This window comes from Eriocheir sinensis, chromosome 34 (assembly GCF_024679095.1).
Source record: "Eriocheir sinensis breed Jianghai 21 chromosome 34, ASM2467909v1, whole genome shotgun sequence".
In the NCBI taxonomy this organism is placed as follows: domain Eukaryota; kingdom Metazoa; phylum Arthropoda; class Malacostraca; order Decapoda; family Varunidae; genus Eriocheir; species Eriocheir sinensis.
Genome location: NC_066542.1, coordinates 8,495,311 through 8,517,099, shown reverse-complemented (window position 1 = coordinate 8,517,099; position 21,789 = coordinate 8,495,311). Strand labels below are relative to the sequence as shown.

General features: G+C 43.5%; 1 protein-coding gene across 1 annotated transcript in view; it reads right to left on the bottom strand.

Annotated features, from left to right (window-relative positions):
• Window positions 1–21,789, bottom strand: part of LOC127007023 (nephrin-like) — a 72,577-nt gene that overhangs the window by 20,405 nt on the left and 30,383 nt on the right. Inside the window, exons 3-6 of the mRNA XM_050877503.1 lie at window positions 15,969–16,163; window positions 15,020–15,175; window positions 14,235–14,386; window positions 11,325–11,469 (exon numbers count right to left, since the gene is read on the bottom strand). Coding sequence (XP_050733460.1) covers window positions 11,325–11,469; window positions 14,235–14,386; window positions 15,020–15,175; window positions 15,969–16,163 — 648 coding nt within the window. The remainder of the gene's footprint in view (window positions 1–11,324; window positions 11,470–14,234; window positions 14,387–15,019; window positions 15,176–15,968; window positions 16,164–21,789) is intronic.

The following is a 21,789-nucleotide window of genomic DNA, read 5'->3' as shown; positions in this document are numbered from 1 at the left end:
AGTGTGATGGGAGTTTCCAAGTCGAACATTTTTATCACTTGCATATTTTTAGAAGCTCTGATGAAAGGTGTGATTTTCCTCCGAGTCTATGTAGCAATGTTTTCACGAAGGTTTTTCTGCGGCTCCCTGGTAAAGCCGTGAGTTGTACTGACATTTGCTATTTAAAGGGAGAGGAATGTCGCGTCGTAATACAGGTAAAGGTCCGTTCTTTTTCATATTTTCTTTTTTTCGCGCTCGGCAGGTGAGGAACATTATCGATTTATTGCCTGGTATTTAAAGGACACAGGCTATAAATTGTTATAAGTTGAGAAATCAGTGACTTACAACCAGATTCTTTGATAAAAGGAGATAAAGAAGCGCCAATGACATTTACAGAGGAAAGGGCAAAATGTCTGTGTCTGTCTTCAAGCAGAATTTTAAACTTTTTTGGACGTTTTTCTTTTTTCTTTATTATTTCGCTCCTGTTTCTGCATTTGTTTCTCTTTTTCTTCTTCCTTCTTCTCTTTTTTCTTTTTATTCTTTTCTCTTCTTATTTTTTACATTCTTGTCTTTCTTTCTTTTATTATTTTTTTCATTTCCTTTTCTTTTTATCTTTCTTCTTCTTCTTCTTCTTCTTCTTGCTCGTTCTCTTCTTCTTCTTCTTCTTTTTCTTTCTCTGTTTCCTTCTTCTTTTTCTTCTTCTTTTTTCTTTTTCTTCTTCTTTTTCTATTTCTATTTTTTTTCTATTTCCACTTTATTTTTTCTATTTCCACTTTTTCTTTTCTTCTCCTTCATTTCTGTCGTTTTTCTTCTCTTTCCACTCCTTCCTCTTGTTATTCTCTCCCTTTCATTTATCCTCTTCGTCGATTCTTACTTCTCCCTCACCCCGCACAATATTACAACCATTTATAACTTTCTATCTCCACCCTTCGACTCCACCCCTCCCGCCCTCGCATAAGTGTTCTCTGGCTCCTCTCCGTCTCTTTTGCTTATTCAGACTGGAGTGGTTAGGAGAAGGGACGGGTGAAAATGCAGACAGGATCCCACGTCAAATAGTTTTTATGGATGAGGAACTTGTCCATTTCTTTTTACCTGTCTGTCTTTGTCTCAGTCTTTATGTAGCTATCTGTCTGTCGATCTGGTGTGTGTGTGCGTGTGTGTGTAGGGGTGTGGAGGCTACACCTGGTTTTCTTAAGCCCTGCGTCTCCTGTCAATAAGCCTGCCTTTAAAATAGCTTCATCCGCTTGAGAGAGAGAGATTTTTTTTTTGTGTGTGTGTAGAAGTCTCATTTAGCCAACTTGAGAACCTAAAAATACAGAATAGAAAGTTTATTTTTTATTTTTTTACAGCAAAGGAGACAGCTCAAGGGCTTAAAAAAAGAAGAAAACAATAATGAAAAAAAAGCCCGCTACTTACTGCCCCTATTAAAAGACACTTAAGTTATTTTTTCACGGTTCCAAAACACTAAAAACAAGCAAGTGGAAAAACAGCAAGCCATTGTTTTTCTTTATCAATTACGTTTGGTTCTGAGTCAGTAAGCGAACGACGAGAAACTGACGCAACGAGATGTCATTAAGGTGAAGTAATTAGCCGCTCCGTAAATAACCAGGTACACGTTCGACAGGTAAATGACGCAATGCACGGGAATTACTAGTTTTTTTTGTCCTATTTCCGATGTTAAGTGGACCGCTACTAAACCTTTACCTGTAACTATGTGTGTGTGTGTGTGTGTGTGTGTGTGTGTGTGTGTGTGTGTGTGTGTGTGTGTGAGTGTGGGAGATAGTGAAGAAATAAAAGGAACAAAAGTGGGAAGGAGAGGCGTATAAGCAGCAGCCGGCTCCCCGCGTGTTGCAGGTGGCGTCAGAGCGGTAAAGTTATCTCGCCGCATCAGCCACAGCCAGCCGCGTTCGGAGGCAGCGCGGAATACATCATGACAGGTGTATCTTAAATGCTAATGTATGGCGCAAGGAAAAAGGAAAATAGACGCTTACTCATACTTCAAAGGGAGCGCTCCACGAGGCACACAATGAAGGCTTTTACTTGGCACACAAGGTTAAAAGGTGAAATGGTTGTACAAATATAAACATACACAAAATATTTAGCTATTATTATGTACACACACACACACACACACACACACACACACACACACACATACACACACACACACATATATTCCTCTTTGTTGTGTTGGCGGACTAGCTTCCAATTGTGCATCATATTTCCGGCGTAGCTGACACACGTTTCCAGTTTGTGCGTAATTTTTTGTTGCTTAAATGTCATAGTTTAGGTGAGTGCTCGGCAATATGCAACGCCGTCCGCTTCTGGTCATGAGGAAGCAAACTGAGAGAACGGTCGCGCGCTGCAGCCTCACGCCACTCATGGTTTATGGATGTGTCAGCGCGCCTAAGCCTGGCTCCAGTGTCAGTGCCGCCACGCTCTCCTCACACTTGCCTTGCACACCACCGCGTCCCTGTCCTCCAACATTTGCAACCTTCACGCATTCTTAACCGTTAACTGGAAAATGCAAGCTAGAATTTTTTATGCAATTCTATTCATCAAATAACGAAACGACACTTCCACGCTCCTACGTTGATTAAAAATACCTTGCACACGGTGACGATCAAACAAACGAACATCACAGCGGCAGAGGAGCATCGAGTGGCGTCAAAATGAATATAGATTTCAAAAGGATTCCTAGTTCAGCATATCAACCATAAAAAAAAAGAAAGGATTTGTTGACAGATATGTATAAGCATAAATAAAAATATCCACAAAGACACATGCGTTCATCAGCCAATCCATCTACTTACACACACACACACACACACACACACACACACACACACACACACACACACACACACACACAAGCACAGACACTCCACCTAATTCCAATGCACCTCGCTTGTCATGGTTGGCAGAGAGGAATTTCAGATTTAATGTATTTCAGTCAAGATGGAACAAAAGCGAAATGATTCAGACATTCAAGTTCAGCATCACGAACTTTATGCCTTGCCTTCACCTTGGCCACTGAGGCTCTTAGTTGACGAAAGACAATCCCCGTTTTCTTCTTTTATGAGTTGTCAAAGGAAAGTTATTGGGGAAACGTAATCGTATTAAGATATCGCGAAGCCGGTCTTTTTGAAAATTTTGGCTCCTGCTCTCTCTCTCTCTCTCTCTCTCTCTCTCTCTCTCTCTCTCTCTCTCTCTCTCTCTCTCTCTCTCTCTCTCTCTCTCTCTCTCATTTTTCGCTTTTTCTTTCTTTCTTTTCGTTCTTTCTTTCTTCCTTCCTTCCTTCATTCATTCATTCATTTATTCAATCCTTCCTTCCTTTCTCTTTTTTTTCCTTTCCTTTTTTCGTTCTCTCTCTCTCTCTCTCTCTCTCTCTCTCTCTCTCTCTCTCTCTCTCTCTCTCTCTCTCTCTCTCTCTCTTCTATTATAATTCTAATTTAGCCAGCACAGTAAGCACCGGTTAATTGCCAACTCCTAATTTACTCTTTACGAAACAATTCATCCGTAAAAAAGGGAATTCCTGTGCCCTTGGTTAGACAATGAAGAAACAAGAGAGCGGTGGGGTCAGGACGCGCCCTCACCCGGCCCTTGAACGTACTAACGAGGGAACATCAAAGCGTCAAAAAGTGATCCCATCATTTCATCAAATCTGCAAAAAGCTATTTTTACATCAAATTTTCAAACCTTTTCGATGCTTTGAAAAGATTGGGTTTTTGACGTATTGATAGGCTGGCGCCCTTGGAATAGTTTTGATGCTTTGCAGGCGTCCCGTACTAACAAATGAACGACACGCACGACAAACAGCAATAACTCGACCCAGGGACTCGAGCCGACTCTCCATCAGCAAAAGACGTACTGCAGGATCCATTTTGGCGAGTGAACGCATTCCCGCTGAGAGCCTCGGGTGTTCCCTCCTAAGTCACACTGGGAAAGCCTTGTAGCGTCTCTTATAATAACGAGTGATTGGTTTCATTTTGGCGAGTGAACGCATTCCCGCTGAGAGCCCCGGGTGTTCCCTCCTAAGTCACATTGGGAAAGCCTCGTAGCGTCTCTTATAATAACGAGAGTGATTGTTTTCAGCCAGCGTTGCAAATTACCGTACTCATTGCATTGTATTTTCGTAGTTTCGGACCGATAACTACGGCAAAAAGGGAAAAAAAAAGAGCATCAATAAATAACAGCTTTAACGCTAACTTTAATTTTCTGTCGTTATTTATGCAGGTATCAGGACACCTCTCCTCCCGAAATTGACCTCTCTTTCGGCCACATCTTTTGATTCTTTTATGTAGGAGCAGCGAGTAGCGTTTATTTTATTTTATTATTGTTTCCTTTTTTTGTACCCTTGAGCTGTCTCCTTTGTTGTTGAAAAAAAAAAAAAAAAAAGGTACGACAGTTTGAGGCTTAAAAATGATAAATACAATGTGGTGAATACGATAATCTGACAACATTGGTTTTAGCTCTTCGTTTGTAAACATGACAGTCGTGGCTTAAAAATGATAAATACAATGTGGTGAATACGATAATCTGACAACGCTGGTTTCACTCTTCGTTTCCAAACATGACAGTTTTTAATAGCTTTTTTTTTTATATGTATTGATATGTATTGTTCACTGATTTTTTTTTTTTTTTTTTTGCTTGTGTGGGGATGACAGAAGTCTCATTATTGATTAAGTACTGATTATCACTTTGCAGGCTTGTGTCACGCGCCTAGCTCAAGAATTATGAGGCAATATATTCAGTTTGTGAGGTTTCGATCAGTTAATTATATGCATCGCTAGTAAACACTGTAATTTACTAACGAACGATGACAATAAGTTTGGTTTAATCGATTCATATATCATCACACAAGCACGATTTTTCAAGGTATTGCTGTAAGAAAAATATAGCGAAAATTACGTTAGCAGAAATGTTCCCTATATATACAGCCAGCCATAAAGTTGTTCTTGTTAGTTGGAAAATACCCATGTTATGTATATCCTCGGAGGTTGTATTTATGTGTTGTTACCATGAAGCATTATAAGTATGATGTATATATTTATTTACGTTTCCATTGTGACCTTTAAGGCAGGGATATATTGTGAGGATAAATATTTTGTGCGATTTTTGGAGTGAAACGGATTTTATTTCATATTTTTATATAAATCTTTTTATTAAATAGCACCCGCTGTTTCGGAATTGTTGTCATCACAGTTTGTTCCATCGATATTTTTGCTGAATATTAGGGTAAAAGAAGTGCTTTATTAATATTTTTCTTTCTTTTTTTCTGGAGGGTTTAAGGAAATATATAATATTTTCTCATTGACAAAAGCACAGACACACAGACTCTTTTTCCACTATACGCTGGATAAAATTAGATGAGCCTATACAACTTTTTTCCCTTTTCTCTTTTTGAAGGGGAATAAAGGGAGTGTTTTGTCCTCCTTTCTCATTAATACCAACACCGCACAGGCACAGACACCACCATCCCATGCTCTCTCTCTCTCTCACACACACACACACACACACACACACACACACACACACCACCAGACACAGCCGAACTCCTCCCCCTTGTGCATATTTTCTCCTTTTTTTTTTATAGTGATACAGGGAGTAATTTATCCTCTTTTCTCATTAATACCAACACCACACAGACACAGAGACCACCACCCATTCCCTCACACACACACACACACACACACACACACGTTTACACACCCAACGGAACACCTCCCCGCTCCCCGCCCCTCGCCATACCTGCCACACGCCACCAGTTGTCTAATACATCAATACGGGCAGTAAATTATGACGTGCGGACCATTGTGGCAGTATTGACAAATTTATATGTTGGCCCGCGGACATAATTCATCATTTTCACGCCGCTCTGAAAGATTAAAATCAATCCATCATTCAGGTCAGCCGATTGATACAGATTTTATATATATCCCGCCGACCGTTGCTCTATTGGATGTGTGTGTGCTTGATTGTTTGTGTGACTTATGTGTGTGTGTGTCTCAATTGGTATCAAATATTGCTTTCTTTAAAATCGCTTCACACTTTTTCTCCAATTTCTTTTGTCACCTCAGAGAACATTTTTTTTTTATTTCAGGACATTTTTTCCTATGCAGGGCGCTATGTGACCTCCGCTCAATTGGTATCATATATTGCTTTCTTTAAAATCGCTTCACACTTTTCCTCCAGTTTCTTTTGTCACCTCAGGGAACATATTTTTGATTTTAGGACTTTTTTTTTCTATTCAGGGCGATATATGACCTCCGATGTTATGAGGGAGGGATAATTTTCTACGCATCTACTCACGGTATTCAGTCTTCATCGGCCTCTTTACCGGGAAAATGACGCATAAGAGAGAACAAAATGCTGGTGAGATGCTTTTCCGCTACTGAGGACAAAGGTTTCCAGAAATACAACTTTAATTTCGCTCTCCCAGACGTGGTGGCTTGGTATTCACCTCGTTAAAGAGTAAGTTAGTTGAAGGAGAAAACATTAGGGAGAAGGATGTGGGCTCGACACTAACATTAACGCCAGACTTTATACTTTTATTTTTCCTACTGGCGGCTGCTGCACCACAACCTCCCAATACTTTATGTTTTCACGAACGTCACAGTATTCAAAGAAATGTTTGTCAAGGCGCTATAAAAAACAACCACAAATTCTCTTACAGTACCGCATTTTCATTGAGTTTGAAATCAATGACAGAAAACACGAGTCACTTCACGATACGTTATTTTTTCATTCTTTCAATACATGTTTTTTCTTTCTTTCTTTCTATTTCTTCTTATTTTTTCTACATTAAGGAGGCAATCAAAGGCAAAATAAGGCCCAAAAATCGCTGCTCCTGCAAAAATTTGCCCCCCAAAGAAGTGGAAAGAGTTATCACCAGGTGTCTTGATACTCTTATATTGAAAGCGTCTAGCACGGGGATGAGAGAGAGTGGAAAGTCATGTGTAGCGAGGCAGCGGGAAGGGTGGAGACACTCAGTTTAACAAGTTCAGAAGAGCAATTGCCCTTAAACGTTGGAACACGCACACAACAATCAAATCAAATCATACTTATCAAGAACCCACTAACACAAGGACGGATATTCACACACACATTCACTTCGCTCTCCATCAGACAGGCTTCAATAATATTCCCTCTCGGCTAATTTACGCTGGAGACGATATTAAACCCTTGACACTACGATACGTGTAATATATGATTGACTACATCCTTAACAACATTGAATCTGTGGTTAGGACTTACAACGATTAGGAAACAATAGATACAAGTTCGTTTCTCCTCACCACATACCTGTTTCTCTTCACCACATGCCTGTTTCTCTTCACCACATGCCTGTTTCTCTTCACCACATGCCTGTTTCTCTTCACCACATGCCTGTTTCTCTTCACCACATGCCTGTTTCTCTTCACCACATACTCGTTTCTCTTCACCACATGCCTGTTTCTCTTCACCACATGCCTGTTTCTCTTCACCACATGCCTGTTTCTCTTCACCACATGCCTGTTTCTCTTCACCACATGCCTGTTTCTCTTCACCACATGCCTGTTTCTCTTCACCACATGCCTGTTTCTCTTCATCACATGCCTGTTTCTCTTCACCACATGCCTGTTTCTCTTCAGCACATGCCTGTTTCTCTTCACCACATGCCTGTTTCTCTTCACCACATGCCTGTTTCTCTTCACCACATGCCTGTTTCTCTTCACCACATGCCTGTTTCTCTTCACCACATGCCTGTTTCTCTTCATCACATGCCTGTTTCTCTTCACCACATGCCTGTTTCTCTTCACCACATGCCTCTTTCTCCTCACCACACACCTGTTTCTCCTCACAACATACCCGATTCTCCTCAGCACATACTCGTTTCGCCTCACAACATACCCGTTTCTCCTTACCACACACACAACAGCCCTATCGCGTCCAATACACTCAGGAGCCAAAATCAGCGCCTTCAGCCGTGACAGCACCATGACAGATTACACCCTCGGCGGCACTCAATCGGCGGCAAGTACTCAAGAAGATTAGGAAAGACAACATGCAGATGCGCCACTCCCCGCCTCCGCAAGTGTCTCCCCGTCACGTCGCTGCTTCCTGGATAATCTCAGGAACGATTAACCGAGTAATTGCAATCCAGCTCGTCATGAGGGAACAGCAAGGTCTGTGATTGTGTTAATTAAGTGTGCTATGATTACTGCGGAGTTATCAATTTATGAACGCGCGGTGTCTTGATAATCCTACAGTATTTCGAAAGAGTTCAACAAGGTATCAGGGGATTGGAATGGAGATGGAAGGAGTAAAGAGGAGGCAGGATTTGAGGATTAGGAAGGAGAAGCAGGATACAGAGTAGAAACTAAGAAGAAAAGGTAGGATTTGAGGATTAGGAAGAAAAAGCAGGATACGGAGTAGAAGGTAAGAAGAAAAGGTTGAATTTGAGGATTAGGCAGAAGCAGTATACTGAGTAGAAACTAAGAAGAAAACGTAGGATTTGAGGTAGAATTGGAGAAGCTAAAAAGAAAAGGTGGAATTAGAGATGGAAATAGAGGAGAGAAGGAAGAAACTTGTGCTCATCACCACTGCATTAACTCGAAGGTCGAAGGTTTGCTGGTGCGGTTCTCATTCCCAGGTTGAATCAGTAAGAGGATTATATTCGTGTGGTGAGTTTTCTTTCCCTTATCAATACTCCACCAGCCCAGGCACAACTCTTTTTTCCCACAAACTGATACGGTTGAAGTTCAAGTGTTAAAAATCGAAGCAATCTTCTATTCACAGCTTTCACTCGCATAATATAGTAAAGTTTTCCCTTCATCCTTCACTATTATTGGCGGTAACTCTGGCTTCATAATACTATCTTTCCCGTTTTACTATCCACTATTGTATTATCTGCGGCTGTACGATAACTCTCCCGGCCTAATGATGATATTCACCGCATTACGCATAATCATTAAGCATTTGTTATCAATGGCCACAACTAAAACATTTGAATACCTTTACCATCCATAATACATAATGGCACAATCACGTCATGCTTGGCCGGTGGCAACACAGTCTCATCTCCTTTATTAGCATTTATACACCTCGTCACGGCCTTTGATGACACGCCAGCGATGGGGCGGCCGCTCTTACCACCACCCCGGCGTGTGCTGCAGGAGGTGACGACGAGGTAAGTGGGACACACACACACACACACACACACACACACACACACACACACACACACACACACACACACACACACAGACACCCCACACACAGATACACACATACACACACAATCAAGCAAACAAACACATAAAAACGGGCGAATATACAAAAACAGCGCATTCACAGTTTACGGCCCGGCCATACACATAAACTCTGGCCATAAAAAAATCACTTTCCTTCAGCGTAAAGTGGACACGTGCCAACAGAAACATGTCAGCAAGAAAATGGCATATCAGCAACTAGACTGACGTGTCCTGAAACATATGATTCGACTGTTGTCATTAATCATTCCACATCTGTAAAATTGAACCATTGAACCTTCACTAATTCTCACCCAATCGTCCGTATATAAAAGGTAAATTGAATGCAAGCTTCTTTTTTGATGCGGTACAAATTTGGCTCGCGACCCCGTTGAAAGCCTATTGATGGCACGGCAAACAGTGTCACACCTCATACCGGAATTAATTAATGAGTCTGCTGGAGGTGGTGGACGAGCAACCAGAGAGGTATTTCGCAGCTATGTGTCACGACCATTATTTTAAAGAACACTACCAGAGATAACATATTCCTCTTTACTCGCTTCCCTCTTCCACCTCAATCTCCCCCGTATCCTCTCCTCAGAAGAAAAACTAACCAGAGCGCCTGTAAAGGGAGGAGGGTGACAAGGGCGGATTGGGCTGTTATAGAAGAAAGGGTCATGGGTATACGTGTACGGGCAATGCACTAAGCGGTAAGGGGGAAGGTTTACCACGCACTGATGCTATGACGCGTGTGGCAGTAAAGGCGGGAGCAGCGATAAGCCAGGAAGCATCACAGTAATTCGGTCGTTAGTCATTACGAGCATGGCTGAGAAGGTATGTGTGCTTGGTATCCCTTCCATCGTCTAGAGTGGACACGTATAACTCATGACAGGGCGGGAAATAACAACAACAACAAAAAAAACCGGCGCAGAACCTTTTGTATGGCTGAGAGGGTATGTGTGTGCTTGTTATCCCTTCCGCCGCCGAGAGTGGATACGTGTAGTTTTTGACAGGACGGGAAATAACAAAATAATACCCGGCACAGAACCTTTTGACTTGGTTTATCCATTTCCATCTCAGGTATTTCAGTTTTTTTTTTAGATGATAGAAGCAACCCCCCCCCCCCCCCACACACACACACAAACACACTTTTGATTACTATAAAACGTTATCCTTGTACACTTGATAGCACCCAAAATTGACCTCTGTTTTGGCTATTCTTTACTATTGTCTGTTATGGGAGTGACGAGTAGTGTTTTTTTTTTTTACACTCCTTTTGTTGCCCTTGAACACACACACACACACACACACACACACACACACACACACACACACACACACACACACAATGCATACGAAACAAAAGGATGACGGTCAGGAAGGGAATATAAGAGGAAGGGCGGAGAGCATGACTGAGGATGGAGCGCGTTGAAAAAAAAAAAAAGCTCTTTCTCTTCTCCTCCTCCTATCCACCGACCGCCATTCTCTTCCCTACTATCTCGTCCAGTTTGCCTTTTCTTTTTACCTTCCACGCCATTTCCCGTTTTCTTTTCCCTTCCACCCCCAACACATCTGCTCTCTGTTCCTTTCTTCCACCATATATCCTGTTTCCTTCTCTTCCCTGCTACCACCAATATTTTTTTCCTTCTCTTGAATTCCACTTCCATTCTTGCCTTTTCTTCTAACCTTTTATTCCATATTTTGCTTTCTCTTTCTTCCTTTTACCTGATATCTTGCTTTCACTTTCCTCTTATTACGTAATCCAGGCCTGTGTGCCATTCTGCAATCTCTAACACTACCTTCTCTTCCTTCTCTTAATCCCCTACCCTTCCTTCCCTTCCCCATCCCATATCATACAATTTCTCTTCCTTCTTTTTTCCCTTTTCCTGCCTTTCCTTTTCCTCCTTCCTGGTTTCTTTTCTTTCTCTCAATCCTTACCCTACTTTCCTTTAATATCTCCCAACCCATATCATACCAATTCTTCCCTCTCTCCTTTCTCTACCTTCCCTTTCCTTTCTCTCCTTCTATCATACTGCCCTCTTTCTCTTTCCTCTCTCATCCCTCTACCCATCCTTTCCCTTCCCTCCTTTTACAGTGGTTTGGAATACTCACAATAGACGGTGAGGGTGGCCGTGTCAGTGAGCGGTGGGACGGAGAGCGCTGGGTTGGAGGCCGTGCAGGTTAGGGTAGCACCGTCGTGGAGTCTGTTCACTAGGATTGTCATCGTCGCTGTGGTTATGTTGCCCCCGTCCTCGATCTGGCCAAAGGAGACAGGGAGGTAATGCTGTGTAGGTGATGGACTGGTTGTGGAAGGCAGAGGAGTAGGAGAGGAATAATGTTGGGCTCTGTTTTGTGTTTTGGGATTCTTGCTGTATTGGTTGTGTTGAAGAGAAGCGAAAAAGAGTATTAAGGTTGCGATGTTATGTGGTTGTGACAGATTACTCGTGGATGAAGACAGAAAAGGAAGACATACCGTTTGTGTTTTGGGATTCTTGCTGGATTGGTTGTGTTGAAGAGAAGCGAAAAAGAGGATAAAGGTTGCGATGTTATGTGGTTGTGACAGATTTCTCGTGGATGAAGACAGGGGAGAAAGACATTGTAGTTTTTCATCTTATGCTTACCGGATGAGAGGAAATGAATGTAACTCAAATCTCAGCTCGGGGGGGTTCCGGATTTAGAGTAAAGAAGAGGAAGAAATTTTACAGCACTCAATGTCTTCTGGTTGGGTTGTAGATGTAGACGAAGAAAACAGAAGAGCAATTTAAAGTGTTGTGTTCATAATAGACGGTTAACGAAAACAGGTAAGCTTATAGGAAATACGCGGGGTCCTTTTCTGTGGTTGAAGGATAGGTAGCAAATGTAAAAGGGCTCAGAAAAGAAATGCAGAGAGTTGTATGTGTTTGATATAGTTGGATTACGAAAACAGGTAGACTTACAGGAAAGATGTGGTCCTTTTCTGAGGCTGAAGGTTGGGTAGTCAATGAGAAAAAGCACAGAAAAGAAATATAGATAGCTTATGTGATATTATCCGGACCACAAAAGATGAAAAACAGAAGAAAACCACTTGCATTATGGATCTGGCTGTCAATAAAGCTAGGTAGAAGACAAAGCGGTGTAGTATACTTAAGAATGCATACCGGTTCGCTGATGGATGAGGGACGTGTGGCAGTCGTGAGTGAGTGATTGAGTCATGGATGCGGGGAGGTAGTGGTGCGTTGTGTATTGGCGTAATGGATCCAGGATGATGTTGGTAAATAGGAGACGTTAGGTTGTAAGTTGTGGGGCTCCAGTCTAGAAATCGATACTGTTTAACCCGTCCGCTGCGATTGGCACGGATTTGGCTTTCACTGGTAGCCTGGTAACATATAATCCCAGGTCTCTCTCTGCCTCTGTGGTGGATAGTGGAGTGTTTCCCATGTGGTATTGGTGTGCTGGATATTCCCTCCCAAGGTGCATGAATTGTATCAGCCACTTTTTGTTCCGTTCCTGTAGCTTGGTGATGTCTTCTTGTAGGAAATCCACAATCAAGGGGTTAAAGGTATATGGTTTCCGATAGGGTTGCAAGCGAAGGGAGGATAAGGGTGTTGTATACAGGAACGGCAATTTTTGGATAGAGAAAAGGTGATGTCGGCCACTTTCCCTTCATTTCCTCCACTTTCATTCCTCCTCCACCTCCAACAATCCACTTATACGTCAGTCTTTCCTCTTTCCATCCACACTACACGTAGGTAGATAGGTAGCGTCGTGTGAGGAATAGGAGGGATCAAGAGAGGGTTGAGTAGGTGGCTTAGATACTGATGTGGGTGGAGAGTGATGGAAGACGAAGCGGCGGTGGAGCGAGAAGGAGAAGTGAAATGTTGTAACTGTGATGGCTGAGGGCGTGTGACAGGAGAATGACGGGATGCGCGAGGGACACTAGAGGGTTGTATATGCTGCTCTAAAGGGAGTTGGGGAAGGGGAGGCAGTTTGGTAGGGAGCCTTGGTTAGGTAAAGAGAGGGTGAGTGTTTAAAGGGGCTGTGACTGACTGACATACTGACTGGCTGAAAAATTAGACTGACTGACTGGCTGGTTGGCTTGTTGACTGATTTACTGACTGGCTGACTGACTGGATTTTTGATCAACTGACTGACTGACTGGCTGATTGACTAGATGTTTGACTAACTGACTGACTGACTGACCGACCGATTGACTGGCTGAATATCTGACTGATTGACCGATTGACTGGTTGAGTATCTGACTGACTGACTGAATGGCTGACTGACTAACTGACTGACTGACTGACTGACTGACCGACCGATTAACTGGCTGAGTATCTGACTGACTGACTGACTGGGTGACTGACTGACTGACTGGGTGGCTGGTGCGTCTGACATACGAAGGTTGTTTGTTAGGGCGAGGAGCGGGCCTCACTCATTCTTCTCGCAGGGAGTCGGAAGGGATCAAGGGTTTTGTTTTCCCTCTGGCCCTTCGTCCCGTGGAAGGCGTTGTTTTTCCAGTGGGGGAGAAGTGTGTGTGCGCGTGCCTGTCTGTTTGTCTGTTTGAATGTCTGGTTTTCTTGGTTGTTCTCTCTCTCTCTCTGTCTGTTTGTCTGTCAATCTATCTATCCATCTATCTATGTGTATATCTATCTATCTATGTGTATATCTATCTATCTTTATCTCTTTCTATTTCTCTACCTCTATATCTGTCTTTATCTCCATATCTATTTATCTATCTCTATCTATTTCTCCCTCTCTCTCTATCTATATATTTATCTATCTATCTATCTACCTATGTGTATATCTATCTATCTTTATCTTTCTCTATCTATCTTTATCTCCATATCTATTTCTCTATCTCTATCTATTTCTCCCTCTCTATCTAGATATCTAAGTCTCTCTATCTATCTATCAATATATCTATCTGCAAGTGACGTAATGGTAACATAAGCTTTGCAGGGCGTGGGTGTGTAGGTTGCCGTGTGCTTCGGGACGTGTGTGGGGGAGACACCACCACCCATAACAGCCCCGCTCGGTACTCACGGCGTGGGTCACCTCGGGGAGCGGAGAGTCGCCGCGCCACCACTCGAGGCGCGCGGGCGGGTGGGAGCCGAAGGAGCGACACACCAGCCGGAGCGTCGCGCCCTCCGTCACGGCCGATTGGGAGCCCAGGATCTTGACGCTTTGGGGCGGCACTGGGACACCGGCCAGAGGGAAGAGAGGGATATGAGAGTTTATTACTTACCGTTTTATCTTTTAATGCTATAATACTAAAGGATGTCACTTATTTATTTATTTATTTACATTTATTTATTATATCGTTTATGCTCTTCATGTTCCCTCATCACCTGGTGCCGGCCCTTGGATGTTCTGGGACACTTTAGCGCAGAACGAGCAAATATCCATTAATTTGGTCACTACTTCCTGCTCCGGGCAAAAAAACGGAGCCGCTTGATATTCAATTTCAATAAAGCTTCAATAGAATTTTAAAAGTAAGAGAGCAGATTGGGACACCAGGTAAGCGGCTTAAATTTAAATAAATTCCAACTCAATAAAGGCTCAGGCATGAATTTGGCGCTAATGTAGTAAATGCCAATGCGAAAAACTGCATTGAACAAAATTAGATCTATTCATGGATAAAGAGGATAGGTGATGTTAGGTTTACAGGAGTTGCCATGGGGAGCTCGACTTCTCTTTTGACCACTCCTTTGGTTCTTATGCTCTATCAAATACTGCTTTTGTGCTTCTCTGTAACGTAATGAAAAGGTATTATGTATGTTTTCATCCGCAACACACACACCGTTACGTATAGCCCTGCATACACTCACGGGTGATGTTGAGGGAGACGGAGGTACTACGGCCCTGCAGGACTGGCGCACCGTCGATGTGGGCGTGGCGCGGCGTGTGGGCGTGACAGGTGAGGGAAGCGTCCAGCAGGTGCCGCGTGGCCAGCACAGATACGGTTGCCTCGGCGATGTAGGTACCTGAGGAAGGAACAGCGTCAGAAGGCCTCTCCACCTCCCTACCAGCAGCTCTACAACTCTCTCAGTGTGTGTGTGTGTGTGTGTGTGACAGAGAGAGAGAGAGAGAGAGAGAGAGAGAGAGAGAGAGAGAGAGAGAGAGAGAGAGAGAGAGAGAGAGAGAGAGAGAGAGAGAGAGAGAGAGAGAGAGAGAGAGAGAGAGAGAGAGAGAGAGAGAGAGAGAGAGAGAGAGAGAGAGAGAGAGAGAGTCAGAAGAAAATTAAAATGTCAGACTCGGTTTTCCATGCAAGAAAAAAAAAACGGACAGGATTATTCAGAATTGCTCGTGTGTGTGATTTTCAAATCCTCTTGGCAGACTAATGAACGCCGCGGCGCACAGGAAGGGAAAAAGCCCACACGAGAAATGGCGAGTGTGTGTGTGTGTGTGTGTGTGTGTGTGTGTGTGTGTGTGTGTGTGTGTGTGTGTGTGTGTGTGTGTGTGTGTGTTTTCTATCCACCTGTATATATATCCATCTCTCTATCCATCTACCTATATATCTCTCTCTCTCTATCTGTCTATCTATCTATCTATATGTATGTATGTATGCGATTGAAAATTATCGCTGTTATGAAATCCACACTTCATGCTTCCACTATTCATTTACATTCAATGGATTAGGTTGATTTCAGATACGTGCACAAACTTTTACGTAATGAATATTTGATTATGTCTGTGCATTCTTCTGTGTGGAAGCACGGGGGAGGGCACACACACACACACACACACACACACACACACACACACACACACACGCACCGCTAACATGGTCCAGGGTAGAGTTGGCAGTGATAAGGGGCAGGCGCCGACTCCCCTCCAACCACGTGATGACAGGGGACGGCCGCCCCCCGGAGCTGCGGCAGGTTAGGTGTGTCCTCTCCTCCTCCCCCACGGGCCCCACGGAGCCCACCACCGACCGTCCCCGCCACAGCACCTGCGGCGGCCCGGGAGGAACTGCGGGAGATAAGCACTGAGTGAGGCGGCGTGAAGGGAATGGTAATGACGGGGCTGCGGCTCATCTGTGTGCGGCCGATGCTGCAGCCCTTATCATGAACAATACCGGCGATGCTTCTAGTTATTATTACGATGTTGCTTCTGCTACTGCTGCTATTGTTACTACTGCAATAAATGATGATTATGATGATGATAATAACAATAATAATAATAACAATAATAATAATAATAATAATAATAATAATAATAATAATAATAATAATAATAATAATAATAATAATAATAATAATAATAATAATAATAATAATAATGAAAATTGTGCACCATCAGTTAATATGGACATACCCGGGGAATATGATCGCCCACCGTAGGACGCCATCCCCAGGGGTCCGTCCGTGCAGGGCTCCATGCAGGCGCCCTTCCCATACCAAGTACCTCCAGGCAGGACCCATAGACGTGTTCTAGGCAAGAGCTTTGTGGGTACCCTTTATCTATTTCAGATACAACACGGCGATCAGGGCCGACCTCTGTGTGTCGTGCTGCCTGTCCATGTGGCCGGAGTTTACGTAAACGGATTATACAGGTAATTGGCCTCGATCCACTCTCACTGACTAATCGCTGACTTAGCACAAAGCAACGTTGCCAGATTGTCGTATTCAGCCTCCTATGTTTGCCGATTTCCGACTCAAACACTGCCTCCTCGACCGCAATAACTGCCTTCATATATAGTTATCGTTAAAATGGTTAATTATTGGTGTTTTTGGATGTAGCTATGTCTCAGAAACCGGTAAATACGAGGCTCTAAGTACGATAATCTGGCATCGGTGGCACAAAGTCATTTCAGCGATATTCCATGATTCTGTAGAGATGATTTTACCAAATGCATCAATTCTTATCAACATGTCACATTTAGTGCCCATTTCTCACATCCATAAATTACGACAGGCGATACAAGAGACTTTTCCTTCTGCATGTGTATCTAAAAGGACAAAGTCGTGTTGAGCGAGTCCATTGCAGCGTGAGGCAAGCCAGTCCGCCAGACGACTTCTTGACGTGAACCGATGTTTTTTTTACATTACGCTACCAAGAAAAGTAAAGCTCTCCAGAATCTACAGGATCTACTCACCATACCATTGAACAGACCACCGTTTCATCCATTAAGTCTCCAAACATCTAAAACTTAGCCTTAGTCCAAATGGCTTCACTTCCTCGTGCAAACCCTCGAAAGTCTTCATCAGAACAGTAGCGACTCAGCGAGGATTATTGCATCATTGGTAAAAAGCAAGGTCGGTGGCCGTGTATTGCCAATAGACGTCAATAGGTGCCAATAGATGGTGGTGGTGGAGGGCGTAGCGATAGTGGTGGCAGGGTGGGGGTAGCGACGGGGGTGGCGTTGTAGGAGGCGGGCAGGAGCGAGGACAGAATCATGTTAATTCTTCCCTGAGGCGCATCTCATTAGTGTCGATGAGGTAAACATTTGGAACATGATTTGTGACCCAGGTAATTGAGTTTGCCGGTACAGGGGGGTGAGGATATTGACAGCTGGGGTAGGAGCGATGGCAAGGGAGGACATAAAGAGAGCTCGGCAGGGGACATTTTAGTTTACAGGGAGGAGGACGAGAGAGGGAGGGAGGTAAGATACGGGAGATAGAGAGAAGGAAGGAGAAGGAGGGGGAGGCACAAATGTGAGAGAATATTAAACTATCACACAAACTCAGGGCAGAACGTTAACACAGCGAGTGAATTCAGTACCTTTTTTTGTCATGAATACGAAAAGAAAATCAATAAAACAAAGCATAAGCAATTGAAGTTCTAATTAACCACTACGACTATCGCAAAACTACTACATAACGAGTCTTGTTTAAGTAGTTGATACTATTGATCTTTTTACTGCTGCTGCTGCTGTTTCTGTTGCTGCTGGTTAAGTTGCAACTCTTCGACATCATGTTCTACTGTTTCTATCACTTCTACGACAACTAATACCTTAAACACACACACACACACACACACACACACACACACACACACACACACACACACACACTCGTTCATATGTATATACTTAAAAAAAAGTCCATTGTGCAGCGCAAGATGCAAATTTTCTGCAACTTCGGACAGATAAATCTCAAAACTTCCGCAGAGAAGACACAAGGCTTGGGTTCTTTTTCAGGCCACGCCATTCTTCTCCTCCTCCTCCTTCTTCTCTTCTTCCTCCTTCTCCTCTTCTTCTTCTTTTTCCTCCTCCTCCTCTCCTCTTTTTCACCTCCTGCACCACCATTACTACAGACACCACCACCACCATCGCTCTCATGACCTCCTCTCCTTCCTCTACCATATACACCTCCTCCTCCTCCTCCTCCTCCTCCTCCCTCCTGCACCATCAATACTACAGACACCACCACCACCATCACTTTCATGCCCTTCTCCTCTCCTTCTTCCTCTACCATAAACACCTCCTCCTCCTCTTCTTCTTCCTCCTCCTCTTTCTCCTTCTTCTCTTCATTCTCCTCCTCTTTCTCCTTCTCCTCATTTTCTTCATTTTCTCCTCCTTTTCTATTCTTTTTTTCCCTACCACCACCACCTCAAACTCCTTCCACTCCTCTTACTTCTCCACCATACAACCAACCACCACCACCATCTACTCCTCCTTCTCCTCCGTCTCCTCCTACACTGCCATAACCATTACGCCCACCACCATCATCTCACCCCTGCCCCACCTCCTCCTTTCCTCGTTTCTTATCAGCGGCCGCCCACTCAATCCACCATCCACTCCCTGTCGCCTCGCACTATTGTTGACGGGGCTCCGGCGTCCGCTATTTCTTCCCCCTCCTCCGTCGTATATTTCCCGCGTCCTTTATATTTCCTCGCCCACCTCTTCCCATAAAATCAACATCGAGATTACTATTCCATTTTGAGAGGCGTCGTTTAAGTAGATTTTTTTTATGATACAGACTCGGGAAACGAAAAAAAATGTCGCGCTCTTTATTAGGAAAAGTTTTTGTGGGTGTTTATTTTGTCCGCCAATACTAGGTCCCCTCCATCCATTTGGCGAGAGGTGTTTCCTTTTCTCCGCCACCAGCCAAAGGACACAAACTCAGGGACATAGTAACTCCTCAAAGGTTTATTTCCCCTGGTTTACTGCAGTTTCCGGTAGCTCGCCTATCTTCATTCTTTAACAGCCGCTTGCCACCTTCTCTTTCTGGTTCTCTTTTCCTTTCTTTCTTCTATTTCGTTTTCTTTACACTTTTTCTACTGGCACACGAACCCTGCCTACCTATGTGCATACCTTCACCACGCTCACCTGTGACTCCTCTCGTATAGGCGTGGTGAACTCTACCTCCACTTTCACAATCCTCCTTTTCATTTCCACTTTCCGAACTACAGATCTACTATTTTCCTTCCTTTCACTCCCCTCCTCCTTCCTCTTCCAGTTTTCTCCCCATGTCTTCTTTTTCACCTTCTCCTTCCCCTTCTCCTCTCCTCCTCTAGTTTCATCCCCCATCTCTTTTTTTTATCTTTCCTCATGAACACACACACACACACACACACACACACACACACACACACACACACACACACACACACACACACACACACACATATTTCCCTTCCATTTTCTGTCTGTCTTTGTCTCTTTCACTCTATCAACAAAACGAATTCTGGGAAGGCTATCGTGGATTAATAATATGAAAAGCGGGACAGAGCTTTTAGGAAATGGTGGGAGAAAAAAAAGGAAATATGTAATCCGAAAAGGCTGAGGGAGCGAAGCAAAATGGTTGAGAGAGGAAAATTTTTAGTCCCCCAGCCACCAGTAAAATATTGAGGCGAGAACGGCGGAAAAGAGCGGGAGGCAGAGCTGCAAAAGGACGAGGGACAGACGAGCTGGGCAACAACAACAGCAACAACAACAACAACAACAACAACAACAACAACAACAACAACAACAACAACAAGAACGACGTCGCCCAAGTTGTGAGATTCGGCTAACTTTTGGAATTTGGCGAACTTCCGAACGACAGTAACATCCATTCACGCACACACGCACACACTCATACACACCCTCCCACCTACACACACACTCACACCCACCCACACACACTCGCAAACATGTATACTCGCAGGGCTTTCCACATTGCGTTTTCCTTCTCACAAACCCTATCCATTCACGCGGTACATCATTATACAGATTTATACTCCCCTCAACCATTATCTCGCATCATATATTTCAATTACTGTTACACGGCTAGGAATATGTAGTATGTATCTATCACCTCTGCCATATCCAGTTACTTTATGAACGATGGAAGAGGGAATGAGAGGAACAAGCGGGAATTAACGTGGGTGAGTACTAAAGATATATTATTCAGACATTTTTCATATTGCTATAGTGCTCCATCGTAGGCTTAGCATCAAGAGAATGGGAACTGAAAAATGAAGTGCGCATCGGGAGGGAAAGGTACTCAGAATGTGGGTATTTAGATAGTATCCATAAGAGAGTTGAATTCCTTATGTTAAGTCTCTTTACATTCTCATTTCGTCTTGGACTCCTTTGTACTGCTTCTGATAATTTAAATAGTATCAATAAGAGAGTTGAATTCTTTATGTTCAATCTCTTCACCATCTCATTTCGTCTTTGATTCCTTTGTACTGCTTCTGGTAATCTGGTTCTATGCATAGGTGTAAGTAAAAAAGTATAGCTCGTCGTTCTGATTAAGCAGTCATATTGTTTATCTATATATCTCTTTTATTTCTATCGTTATCTTTCTGCGGCGTCTTCTATATGCAAATGATACTATTGTTATTCTATTCCCTATATGCGCACCACGATGTACTGTTTCTATTATGTTTACCTTGGGAGACTAACCTAATTCAATTCTGGTCGACGCTCCCTCCAGCCTCAGCGGCAATTTATTCATCTCTGTTCCCTCGCCGTGTCTTTCTCTCCCCGCTGCTGTTACTCAATGTTCTTGGTACCCTTACGCCAGCTGTTGCTTCCACTGGACTTTAACATAACGATTTCCTTTCCTTCCACCCCCTCTGCTTGGTTTCCCTTATACGCTTCATATTAAACATGTTTCATCATTCAGGCGAGATCTGGAGGTGTTTATACTGCCACTGCTGCTACTGTGATCACCGTTGTTCCTGATGCTGCTGCTACCACTGAGAGAAAATAAAAACAAGAAACATAGAAGAAGGGGGAACAAAGGAGAAGGAAGAAACAAAGACAGAGGGGCAGTAAGTAGCGGGCTTTTTTTTCATTATTGTTTTCTTCATTTTCTTAAGCCCTTGATCTGTCTCCTTTGCTGTAAAAGAAAAAGAAACAAAGGAGACAATTGGAGACAGAAAAAGAGAGATAGAGATAAACAGAGAGAAACATGGGTAGATGAATGAAGAAAGAGAAGAGGAAATAAGAACAAGAAGCAGTTACAACGACCGCTACTGCTGCTGGTTCTGGGATCGCTGTCACACTCGTCACACTCAGAGCTTCATATTTTACAAGTTTCATCAGTGAACTCGGCGCGCGTACCGACGAGGCGCAATACAAACAGCAAGGCTAATGAGAACACACGGACACAAAGCTCGATGAAACACGACGCCCGACGCAGCAATACCCGCCGGTTAGACG